Source organism: Rhinichthys klamathensis, unplaced genomic scaffold (assembly GCF_029890125.1).
Source record: "Rhinichthys klamathensis goyatoka isolate OS25496 unplaced genomic scaffold, OSU_Roscu_1.1 h1tg000514l_1, whole genome shotgun sequence".
Classification (NCBI taxonomy): domain Eukaryota; kingdom Metazoa; phylum Chordata; class Actinopteri; order Cypriniformes; family Leuciscidae; genus Rhinichthys; species Rhinichthys klamathensis.
In genome coordinates, this window is record NW_026606994.1 from 656,753 (window position 1) to 669,342 (window position 12,590).

The 12,590-nt window shown below is 39.3% G+C and overlaps 1 protein-coding gene across 1 annotated transcript in view; it reads right to left on the reverse strand.

Annotated features, from left to right (window-relative positions):
• Positions 1-12,590, reverse strand: part of LOC130072943 (phosphatidylinositol 4-kinase alpha-like) — a 40,044-nt gene that overhangs the window by 4,621 nt on the left and 22,833 nt on the right. Inside the window, exons 15-28 of the mRNA XM_056238277.1 lie at positions 10,571-10,729; positions 9,040-9,119; positions 8,731-8,930; positions 8,090-8,180; positions 6,799-6,966; positions 6,652-6,705; positions 5,675-5,795; positions 5,233-5,362; positions 3,242-3,312; positions 3,076-3,148; positions 2,245-2,315; positions 1,827-1,933; positions 1,150-1,254; positions 271-396 (exon numbers count right to left, since the gene is read on the reverse strand). Of these exons, the coding sequence (XP_056094252.1) occupies positions 271-396; positions 1,150-1,254; positions 1,827-1,933; positions 2,245-2,315; positions 3,076-3,148; positions 3,242-3,312; positions 5,233-5,362; positions 5,675-5,795; positions 6,652-6,705; positions 6,799-6,966; positions 8,090-8,180; positions 8,731-8,930; positions 9,040-9,119; positions 10,571-10,729 (1,556 nt within the window). The remainder of the gene's footprint in view (positions 1-270; positions 397-1,149; positions 1,255-1,826; positions 1,934-2,244; positions 2,316-3,075; positions 3,149-3,241; positions 3,313-5,232; positions 5,363-5,674; positions 5,796-6,651; positions 6,706-6,798; positions 6,967-8,089; positions 8,181-8,730; positions 8,931-9,039; positions 9,120-10,570; positions 10,730-12,590) is intronic.

A 12,590-nucleotide genomic window follows, 5' to 3' on the forward strand; every position in this document is an offset into this window, starting at 1 on the left:
ATATTTTCCAGGTTTTCCAAGACTGTAGGAATCCTGGATCTCCCAAAAAAAAAAGAGAGAGAGAGAGAGAGAAAAATAAATAAATAAAATTAAAATAAATAAATAAATTAAAATAGGAAATAAATGGCTTTTAAGTTGTTTCAGCTGATTTTAAAGTGGGTCTTGTATGATTTGAAATCATCATGTGTAACTGTGCTGACGCCCTCTAGTGGACGCCGGACTCCTGACTGAGAAACACTGACAGAAACAGAGATATGAGGCTTCTCTCACCTTCTGGAAGGCCAGAGTGGATTCGTCTCCGTACTGGTTACGGAAATAATCGTACATCCCGAAATCCGTCTGTCGTCCCAGCTGATCTCTGGACTTACAGTCAGGGATGCACTCGATAACGCCACACTGCGGGACAAACACAGGAACACAACACTGCTGGTGTCACACTACTAGCCAACTCGAAACAAGAGCATCACACCTGCGGATTGACCTTTGGTGAAAGTCATTTCTCTCTGGTTCACTCTCACATACTGTAAATCAGATCAGGAGCAGCAAACAAACATAAACCATCATTATAAAGGGAATTAATATGCAAAACAGGGAGTGAGATGTGTGTGTTTGTCCCTTCAGGTAATGATCATGTGAGATTTACAATCAATAAACAGACTGTTCGGATGTCTTATTTTATTAGTTGTGTAAGTTTAGCCATATTAAGATGTTCAGTTACACAATCACCACAGATGACGGATTGAGTCTGGCTGTGTGTTTGCAGTGGGACTGGTTTAGGCCAGAACAGACCAGGACTACAGCGGTTCAGTTCTTCACTACTGTATGAATCTGAAGTATTACCAATGCAATAAACCTGATTCAAATCTAAACAACACGATTGCAACTGAAAATCAGTGGGAAAAACTGACTGGTGTGATGCCAGCCGACAAAACTCATTCTCATTCAAAATAATTTTTTTTAATAATTTTTCAAAAAATAATGTATTAATTTTAATACTAAAGATTAAAATTAATTTGAATTAAAATTACATTATTTAAATAAATACAAATAAGCATTTAAAACTATATATATATATATATTTAAATAAAAATAATAATAATAATAATAATAAAAATAATAATAAAATAAAATAAAATAAAATAAACTCACCCCAGGAGCCGTCGCTACCACCCTATACGGAAACACAAACAGGTCGAGTCCCACCAGCTGGAAAATGTTCTTAAACAGGCCGATGATCTGCAAAGCCAGCATGTCCTGGAGGGAGGGAATTAGACAAATATCTGAACCACTAAATCAAACCTTTCTACTTAAATGTGTTACACCTGATAAATGTGATTTAAAACACAATGCATATTTAAATGCAATGAATGTGTTAATATTTTCTAAAAATCTACAGTATAAATCTGTTGACTTATATTATACACTCGTTTCTGTTCTGTTTATTTGTGCTGTGGCAACATTGTAACACAGTCATGCCAATAAAGCAATGTCAATTAGAAAAATAAAGAGTTAGGGGTTTAAACAGGTATTACATATGAATTGGATGTAACAGAATTATTATTTTATTTTTTAAAGATGCAAATGTTTAATAAACAGACCTTTGTTAACATTCATAAAATAATAAATTATTTCACAAACTATTATAGTTAATTCCCCTGTTAGTGTATAATGATTTGGGTGTGAATACTGTATATATCAGCTATTTTACTACGGCTTTGAGTTCGTTGGCTCATCAAATCAAATTTCATAGCCGAAATGTAAACTAATAAGTACATAAAGGACGGCAAAAACAAAGCACATGAGATCAGTCAGTGTGAAACTGATACCTGTCTGCAGTCGTCTCCTACTTTAAAGATGGCCGCCTGCCAGCAAATCTTCTGTGCGTCTTCTCCGGTTTGATCTTCATCCAGCGAGTCCGAGCGGCACAATAAACCTACAAACACACACACACACACACACACACGAGTGTAAGAGGAGCGCATCATCATACTTCATGTGTTGGCGTGCTTGAAAGGCACCATTATCCCTCAGACTTTCATCTTAAATTCCTAAAATTATTATTTATTAATATTATTATAATACAAAAGGCAAAATCATTCACATTCGATGTTAATGCTAACAATGATGTCAATGTAATATTTGTACACTGTGATTAGTCATCTACAGTACTTGCAAGCCAGCAGAAGTATGGCTGTTTGCTTCAGGAATTAAAGAATTATGTGTGTGCATTAGTGATTTGCATACCCTCTTTCTCGAGTTCACTCACTCCACAGCGTTTCACCTTGAATTTGGCCAGATACGGCGCTTTAGCAGCACTGAGAGGGAAAACACACAGACACGTGATTTTATTGTGCATCTAAACCCCATCAAACACACATGATGCTTTTATAGATGCTGTATGACTATGTTCAAGTGCCTCTATTATGCTTTTTCAGATATTATCTTTCATGAAGTGTGTAATAGAGCTGTTTCTGAATGTAAAAGCTCTGCAAAGTTTCAGTGCAGATAAATAGAGTTTTTGTCTCCTAAAAGAAAGACGTGATTCTGAACTGAAACGAGTTGTCAGTAATTCAGTCTCAGTTAGGTTTGTAACTCATTTGCATAATGCCAGCCTCTGGTCTTGATTGGCTGAACAGCGTCTCTTAGCTCCGCCCTCAAACACTGTAGTTTATCTGAGACTGGAAGAGTTTGGTTCGTGTTGTTCGTGTCGAGAAGACGCTGTTTTCTGCTGACAAAGCAAATCCACTCTGATGAGATTGATACGGTAAAACACACGGCATCGTTACTGTTCGTATCACTGTGTGTCAAGAGCTGAGATTCAGATATGATAATGAGCGTTTGGATTCTGACCAATCAGAGCAGAGCAGCTCTCAGAGAGGCGGAGCTTAGAGAGACTGAATCCTTGATTGAAGCGTTTCAGACACTGTGAGGAAAGAGCTGATGCTGCAGTGGAGATTATGAGAAAATTAAAGTGTTTTTTTACCTTAAATGCATGTAAATCTATTGTAGGAGATCCAAAACAAAACCAAGAACTTTAAAACAGCATAATATGGGCACTTTCAGTGGGGATTGTACCTTTGCATTGGCGTTCCAGATTTGTAGTCAATGTCTAGGACTATGGCCTCAGGGTTACTGGGCAGATAACAGCCTGAGAAACATCAAATTAACGGTTTTGTAACTAAAAGTGCTTGTAATATCAGCCAAGAACAAAGAGTGATCTGATAATGAAGATGATTGAAACCTGGCTGGACTTTGATATCAGACAGCGCTCGCAGACACGCTCTCTTCCGCTCGTCTCCTTTAGGAATGGGCCTGGAACATGAGCAGAGGAACAGAGAAGATCTCAGCTTCAAACATGAGATAAGAAAATTAGTGCCATCTCAAGACTAAAACAGGAGGAGCCGGCGTTCAGTGACGTTAGACATGCTTTCAAAATCAAAAGCTTCTTTGTCTATTCCCGCAGAGTAGAAAATTGTCTTTAGGAACAACAAACTCAACAAACCAACACAAGCAACAATTAAAAACAAAAAAATACATAAAACCCACACAACTCTTATAAAAACCTATAGACTTAATCTTAAAGTGCTATTTAACCCTTGTGCGGTTGAAAATTAAGCTAGTTTGGTGTTCCTGTTAAAAAATGACTGGCTGACAGAAAATTGCTTATAAGTCTCTCATTATGCTATATTATCACCAAATGTTGGATTCAATCTTTTCATCAACTTGTGTTCTTTCAGTTACCATAGGACAGGTTATATATTTTTTTTGCAACTGATTGATCGTAGGCATCAATGATCTGACTTGATGTTTTTAAGTGAAATGAATTTCACTCAAGCTTTTTCTCCTCAAAACAACTGAGATCATTGAGGCCTACGATCTATCAGTTACAAAAAGATATTTATAACCTATGGTAACTGAAAGAACACAAGTTGATAAATTGAATCCTACATTTCGTTAGCCTCATAGCATAATTGCCGAACTCATATTTCAATGTCTTTGGAAAACAAGAAAAAACACAAAATGACTTCGGCAATTATGCTATGAGGCTAACGATTTGGTGATAATATAGCATAATGAGAGACTACTTATATTGCCAGATGAGAAGTTTATCTATGCATAATCTTTTCACCCTTTTATGACCGTTTTAATTTTCCTTTCTTTTATTTTGCGATTATTTTAATTCCTTTCTGCGTAAAGCACTTTGCTAGCCTGACTTCGTCATACTCATACTCTAGTCAGAATATGAGTCTGATGCTTCATAGGGCTTTGATTATGAGGCGTGTCTTAACCGAACCAGGAAAAAAACAAAACTCTGCACTCAATTGGATAGACCTACAACCAATCAGAGCAACGCAGTAAGTGTGTTTTTTTATGAGCTACGCAAATTGTCAACAGAACTCAACTACACGCACGCTGGAAGAAGTAAAATAATGAGTGTTGCTTCTTTAACTTGGTCCTCCATGAGTGCGACCAAAGGAGAAACCACAACGACCACAGGGTTTTCATTGCGTCCCGTCTTCTTAGTTACCATCGGGGCCAGCTGATAAAATAAGCTTTAGCCGAATCCCGTGGGAAGGACGGCAAACACATCTTTCCGATCGACAAATGCCTTGATTGCAGTTCTCTGTTCGTCTATTAAAATGAATGCGCTGTCGATTTCTTTTACAACAGACGCGATAGCGGAGTCTCTACATCTCAGTTCTCCAGCGGCAGTCATCTGTGAGGGAAACCAGTTCAACCCAAGCGCTCTTTGATAACGTGAGGATTACGTCCCTGCAGATCATCTGTCCATCATCGTATAAAGCCCGCCCTGGCAATTTGATTGGCCCGACTAATTCTGAACTGTTCATAATTACTCCTTAATGGATCGAGTCCAGACCGAACTTCCCGACCAAAAAATTTTGTGGGCGGGGTTCGGGCTGGCATCCAGGCTAGCACTTTGCATTACCAGTGTATAAAATGTGTAACATATTTAAACATGCCTTGCAAGCATTTTTCTGTAGGCCAGTTATTTTTGACCCGGAACACCACACGAGTAACCAGATGGGGGGAAAACATCCCAAAAAAGCATGAAAATTATACACACATTTTTTTTGGAAAGTTGTTAAACCCTGTGTGAGCAAAGTCAGTACGTTTTATTCCAACGTGATAACATTAACTAGCATTTTGGGGGGGAAAAAAGAGTCAAAATGGCCGGAACACAACCAGATGCTAACGGCAGGTTTCTATTACTTTATAATGGCTGAGACATTGGTGATCTTGTTGAAGAAGTCAAACTCGCGCTGGTAGAAATCTTTAGCTGGACCCGAGAGAGACCCGATGATCTCTTCGACCAAATGCTCCAGAAGCTCCCCGATGTCCGCTAGAGAAAACACACACCGAATAAACATCACTGAAGTTTTCTGTTTTCAGTTAAAACGGTGTCGTGTTAGCGGGCCCTAAGTTAATAACTAATGATCTTTGCAATGGAAGTGAATCAATCAAAAACTTGCTTTAGCTTGACAATAACTTTATTCTAGAGCTGCTGTAAAGCCTAAACAATCTCGGTTACTTTATTTTCCTATTATCACTGTAAAGCTGCTTTGAAACAGTCTATCTTGTTAAAAGCGCTGTATAAATGAAGGAGACTTGACGAGCTCTTCACATCGAGCTGATGTTGGTGGAGAGGACTTACGGTCCTTCTGGTGTCCCTCCTCATCGGTGTAGATGTTGGTCTTCATGTTCCAGATGAACTGATGTGCCAGAAGCTGAGACTTCTGTGCCGCCCACAGGATGTATTCTCTCACGTACCCCATCTACACACACACACACACCAATCAACATGTCAGGGAGAGAAAATGGGGAATGCAATATGGCCTGCATATACAACATATTTATACTTTTGCAAAATATTAAAATGATGCATGCAACTTGATTTATACCTTTACAAATCTAACTTTGCTTTTCAAGTAATGATGACAAATAATGGAAAAATGCCCCTATTATGCATTTTCAGATTTGACCTTTCATGAAGTGTGTAATAGAGCTGTGTGTAAATGTAAAAGCTCTGCAAAGTTTCAGTGCAGATAAATAGAGTTTTTGTCTCCTAAAAGAAAGACGTGATTCTGAACTGAAACGAGTCGTCAGTAATTCAGTCTCAGTTAGGTTTGTAACTCATTTGCATAATGCCCGCCTCTGGTCTTGATTGGCTGAACAGCGTCTCTTAGCTCCGCCCTCAAACACTGTAGTGTATCTGAGACTGGAGAGAAGAGTTTGGTTCGTGTTGTTCATGTCGAGAAGACGCTGTTTTCTGCTGACAAAGCAAATCCACTCTGATGAGATTGATACGGTAAAACACACGCCATCGTTACTGTTCGTATCACTGTGTGTCAAGAGCTGAGATTCAGATATGATAATGAGCGTTTGGAATCTGACCAATCAGAGCAGAGCAGCTCTCAGAGAGGCGGAGCTTAGAGAGACTGAATCCTTGATCGAAGCGTTTCAGACTCTGTGAGAAAAGAGCTGATGCTGAAGTGGATATTATGAGAAAATTAAAGTGTTTTTTGACCTTGGATGCATGTAAACTAGCTGTAGGAGACACCAAAATCAAACTAGGAACCTTTAAATTAGCATAATAAGGGCACTTTAACTTTAATTTCATACACACTTTACCTTGTCATAACGGAGAGCCTGAACAATTTGTGGGATGTAAAACAGAATAGCATCCTGTTGAACAAGAGTAAAATATACATTAATAAAGACAAAATGACGCAAGATAAAGAGCTATAAAGAAATATAGTGATGATGATGATGGCGTACAGGAGGGAAGGAGCGCAGGACTTTGACGGCGTATTGTGCGGTCAGCGGATGTGGCGGATACATGCTGGAGAAATACGACAGGCCCGTGGGAGGATCCGCCGGAGCCCAACACAAGATGTGACTCAACTCAGGAGAATCGGCATCAATCGTGTGCCACGTCACCAAGAACTGCAGCGGGAAACACACACACACACACACACGTTCAGTATCACGTTACCAGTGCAGACGCAAGATCTGATAAATCAAACTGTCAGTATTTTTGAGGGAACACAGTGTTTATGAGTCGTGAACAAATAACACGTCCATGAACTTTTATTTACTGTTTATCAACAGCAAGATTTTAGGTTAAAATGTATATGAATGCATAAGGAAAAGTGTTTAGTTTAGGTCCGGAAACTAGGGGTGTGCGATAATATAATGATTGTTGTTTTAACGATATGTGATCTGACATTATCAAGTATGTCCCTCACTTTACATAAACACAACTAGCACGCTTACACTGCGTGATTTACTTTATTAAAATGCATTTAGAATTCCCTCAATATTTAAGATAAGGTGGCAAAAATACCTCTGACTTTTATATTTGTATAATTTAATATAGTTAATTAATATCACACGAAGATAGACAATAAAACAGACAATATTGCCTGTTTTTGCTCTGTTTAGCAAATAAAAATAGTTCCAAACTAAACCACAGTACTATTTTGCATGTCTGAGCAACACACAGCGGTGAAAGATCGTATAGGTTGAATAAATCATTCAATGACTCACTCATTAAGAGAGTCAAAACTTCGTTTCTGAGTAAATTGGTCTTTTGAATGAATCGGTTGAAACCACTGATCTATATGACATATCATTATATAGATCAGAGGTTTAAACTCAAATGACTCACTCATTAACAGTGACTTGCTGCCACCTACTGGCGGTTTTAATTTAAAATGTAAAGCATCTTTTCATCTTTTAAATAATTTCTTATAATCAATATTTGTTTTAGGTTCAAATGATTTTATATTGAGATATAATTTTTGTCAATATTGCACACCCCTACCTGCAACTGCCCAAAAATTCAGCATTTTTATCACCTAAAGTAATTAATCTTAATATATATTTCAGAAATATCCAGAGGACAAAAACTCCAGGAAACGCAGGCTGTGTAAATAAGACCCTTAGACAATACAACATAATGAAGAAACTGTAGTTCTGAACCTCACGTCAAATTAAATTAAATGATGTCTACCCGACTAAGGTCTATTACTCGTTCATGTGTGTCTGTTGGGTTCTGGATGTTCACCTTCACAGCCTCAGGAACGTCACTGACCGCTCCCGGATCCAACCGAACCAAGCGAGTCACTTCTGAGAAAATGGCTTCGGTGTTCTTGAACCTGGAAAATATCAGTTTCAGTACCATTTCATATTATTAGAGTAATGCATTCATTCCTGGAGCTCTGCCAAAATCACGGGTTTGATTTTCAGGGAATGCATGATCAGATGCATGTAGATCTTGAATGCAATGTGAGTCACCAAATGCATAAAATATAAAATCCATCACCAAATGCATAAAATATAAAATGCATCACCAAATGCATAAAATATAAAATCCATCACCAAATGCATAAAATATAAAATCCATCACCAAATGCATAAAATATAAAATGCACAAAATATAAAATACATCACCAAATGCATAAAATATAAAATGAATCACCAAATGCATAAAATATTAAATCCATCACCAAATGCATAAAATATAAAATCCATCACCAAATGCATAAAATATAAAATCCATCACCAAATGCATAAAATATAAAATGCACAAAATATAAAATCCATCACCAAATGCACAAATATAAAATCCACCAAATGCATGAAATATAAAATCCATCACCAAATGCATAAAATATAAATGCAACCGTCATGCATGCGCTCTCTCACCTGGCCGGCAGCTGTAGGGCGAGATACGGCGCGATGCTCCACGCTAGATTAACGTTGTCCTTCCACTGTTTCTCAGTCAGGCTGATGTATTTGGACCTCCAGTTGGCGATGCTGGTTTCCACAGACTGTTCTGCTGATATCTGGAGCTCCTGGCTGCCCAGAGGATTGTACCAGGTGGTCAGACGCTCCACCTCACTGGCCTAACAAACACAAATATCATTGGTCTAATCATATACTAATTAAAAACATACACAAGTCATGATATCTGTAGTAAAGAGACACGTATTCATTATATGACTGTAATCTCACCAGCAGGGCCAGCAGGAGCGTTCTGCGCTTCATGAAGTATTTGTGCAACTGCGTTCCTCTGTTCGTCTTCTTTGACAGACCTACAAAAATATTTAATGAGTAGGTCATATGATGAAGAAGCATGCCAATTTTACAAATGGAGCTCAAGGTAATATTTTTCAGGTTGCATTTTATTCGCTCATACTGTAGGTCGACGTAGGTCATAGCGCCAAACACACTGAGAGATGATCAGGTTATATGAAACTGTAAGAAAATAATCGCAGGCTATCTTTGTTCTTTGAACCGCTCTCGCTGTACGACGTGTAGGAGCCACGACCACAGAAACCGCCGCGATTGGCCATCTTTCATCTTGGAAAGGTCAAAATCGTAGAATGTGCACTGGGCATTAAACTCCTTATGAAAGGCACATGCTAGAAATGAGTTTTGTAGACAAATAAGCCCAATTTATGTGCATGAATTTATTTACATGGTGCATGGTGTTAGTGTGTGTGTGTGTGTGTGGTGTTAGTGAGTGTGTGTCTGTGTGTGTGTTAGTTGGTGTTAGTGAGTTTGTCTCTGTTTGTGTCTGTGTGTGTGTGTGTGTGTGTTAGAGGTCTGCACGGGCTTTAAACTGAAGCCCGAACCCGGCCCGTACCCGCGATCATTTAACCCGACAATTACATTTACATATTAAGCCCGAACCCGACCCGAACCCGAGGTCCATTCTGTTTCTCACAGCAAATACCATTTTTTCACGTCTGCTGTCTGTCTGTATTGTGACTGAAATAGCGCGCGAGAGCGGTACATGCGCTCATGCGCAAATCATATGATAAAATAAAACAAAAATTATATATATAGGCAAACTATATATAGCCTATTTAGTTTTTCTTAGTTAAACCCGAACCCGACCCGAACCCGAGGCTGTTCATTAAACATTAACACGAACCCGACCCGAAACCCGCACATTTTTCGGGACCCGTCGGGCTCGGGTCGGGTAGCAGACCTCTAGTGTGTGTGTGTGTGTGCGAGCGTTTGCTAGCGTGTGTGTGAGCGAGTGAGTGTGCGTGAGTGCGTCTGTTAGTGTCTGTGAGTGTGAGTGAGAGCAAGAGTGAGTGTGTGTGTGTGTGTGTGTGTGTGTGTGTGTGTGTGTGTGTGTGTGTGTGTGTGTGTGTGCGCGTGTGTGAGAGAGCATGTGTGCGAGCGAGCGAGTGAGTGAGTGTGTGAGAGTGTGTGTGCGAACGAGCGAGCAAGTGAGTGAGTGAGTGTGTGTGTGTGTGTGTGTGTGTGTGTGCGCGCGTGTGAGAGAGTGTGTGGGCGCGAGCGAGCGAGTGAGTGTGTGTGAGAGAGTGTGTGTGCGAGCGAGCAAGCGAGTGAGTGAGTGAGTGAGCGAGCAAGCGAGAGTGTGTGTGCGAGCGAGCGAGCAAGCGAGTGAGTGAGTGAGTGAGCGTGCGCGAGCGAGCGAGCAACCGAGAGTGTGTGTGCGAGCAAGCAAGTGAGTGAGTGAGTGAGTGTGTGTGAGAGAGTGTGTGTGCGAGCGAGAGTGAGTCTGTACCTGATTTCTTGGAGAGTGTGGAGACTCCGCTGGACAGTGGGTAAGTGTTGATCCAGCCCTGATTGGCCTGTTGTCTGGATCCCACAGCCGCGTCTAGACTGTTCCTCGAGTCCGTCACGGCCATGACAGACAGACTGTTCACAGACACGTCCTGAGGGTCTGAGCAAACACAGGGTTTATGGGCACTGAACACATAATGCATAAGAGAAAAGTGTATTTTTCAGGTCCTGTCACTGGCCAATGTTTCTTTTTCATCAATTTTTTATTATTTTTCATCACCTTTTTACCTCAGTTCATCTTAAATTATCCCGTCATGTGACAAATGAGTTTGTAAATATACAAATATTCTATTTAGTCTCTCAATGAATATGAGCTCCTAAAAACTGCATGTATAATAATTACTAAAGTTTGAATAGTTTTATTTAGGTTGTGTTCACACTTGTAGTTCGGTTCGCTTGGTTTGTTTTGTCCGGACCAAAAAAATAAATAAAATGTTTTGTCCTGGTCTGCTTAGCGTTCACATTGGCATTTTAACACCGAACCTAGAGATACTGAACCTAAAGGCATAGGGATGCGTTCACAACCTGATTGATCTTTGGCTTTTATCAAATTTCACGACGAAACTTACCAAACATCCAAAACAATGCTGTGTGCTGGGCTAAATCCTCTCACTGTCTGCGTAAACTCATGAGGAGCTTATAAAACGCTTCTTTTGTTCCTTCTCTTAAGTTTTTATAAAACCTAAAAGTCAAAACTAGGGCTGGGTATTGACTAGGGGTGTAACGGTACATGTATTCGTATTGAACCGTTTCGGTTCGAGGCTTCCGGTTCGGTACACATACAAACCGAACGATTCCTTGGACCATTTTTCCTGCCGACAAAATTCGCGCTGGCGCGATCACCACAACGTTGCGCAACATCAAATGGCAAACGTAATGAAAGCGGAACGAAACTGCGCTACTCATTATATTGTGCTTCACGTGCTTCATCGGACCAGCAACATCTGTGCAGCGCGCGCCGATCTTGATCAAGCGACACGGTTACAACACAGCGCTAAGATCCAGTGAAGAAAACATTTGAGTTCGCCACTGAAGTAATAACATCGCTGCGAGATCTAGTGAGAAACATTCACATTTCTCCGTTATTAACCGTAGATCTCTATTAGATCAAACAGCGCTGACGTGGACACCAGGAGAAACATTGTGCCGTGAATGAACTAGTAATACTTTACGTCCACAGACCAGCAACATTCACCATGGATTTAATATAGTAACACTAACTGTAACCAGTTTGGCTGGAATAGTGAAATGCTTTCAAGTACTTATTACAGCACTTCAAAACTCAAATAATATATAAATAAATAAATGAAGAGCTCAGATCCAAAAGCCTCTAAGTAGTGCCATTTGAAATTTTCTTCTAGAATGATAATTTTTATGAAGCTTGTGTATTTAAGTTCAGTAATTTCACTCAAATGACAATTAATAGGTAATCTTCATTGCCATTGAAGTGAAATTACTGAACTTAAATATACAAGCTTGATAAAAATGATCATTCTAGAAGAAAATTTCAAATCGCTTTTGCATCTGAACTCTTCATATATTTAAATGTTATTTTTAATGTGATGATGACCAAAACATTATTTCTTCATCCTTCAAAGATGACACCCATTTATAAACCTGAAAGTTTCAAGATGTAGGAAAACTCACACTTATTTAAAAAATATTTTTCTTTTAACAAATAGGAAATTTCTCTGGCATTTCTTACTTTTTGCTGTATCGAAAACGTACCGAACCGTGACTTTAAAACCGAGGTACGTACCGAACCGTGATTTTTGTGTACCGTTACACCCCTAGTATTGACACAAATTTCACAATTCGATTTGATTTCGATTCACAAGCTTGCAATTCGATTCGATGCAATATTGATTATTTTGGACATCAGGTACAATACATGGCAAATTTTCTCAAGGAAAACAAATCTCTTAACTACCGGTAATGCTGTAAACTATGGGAGTCAGTTG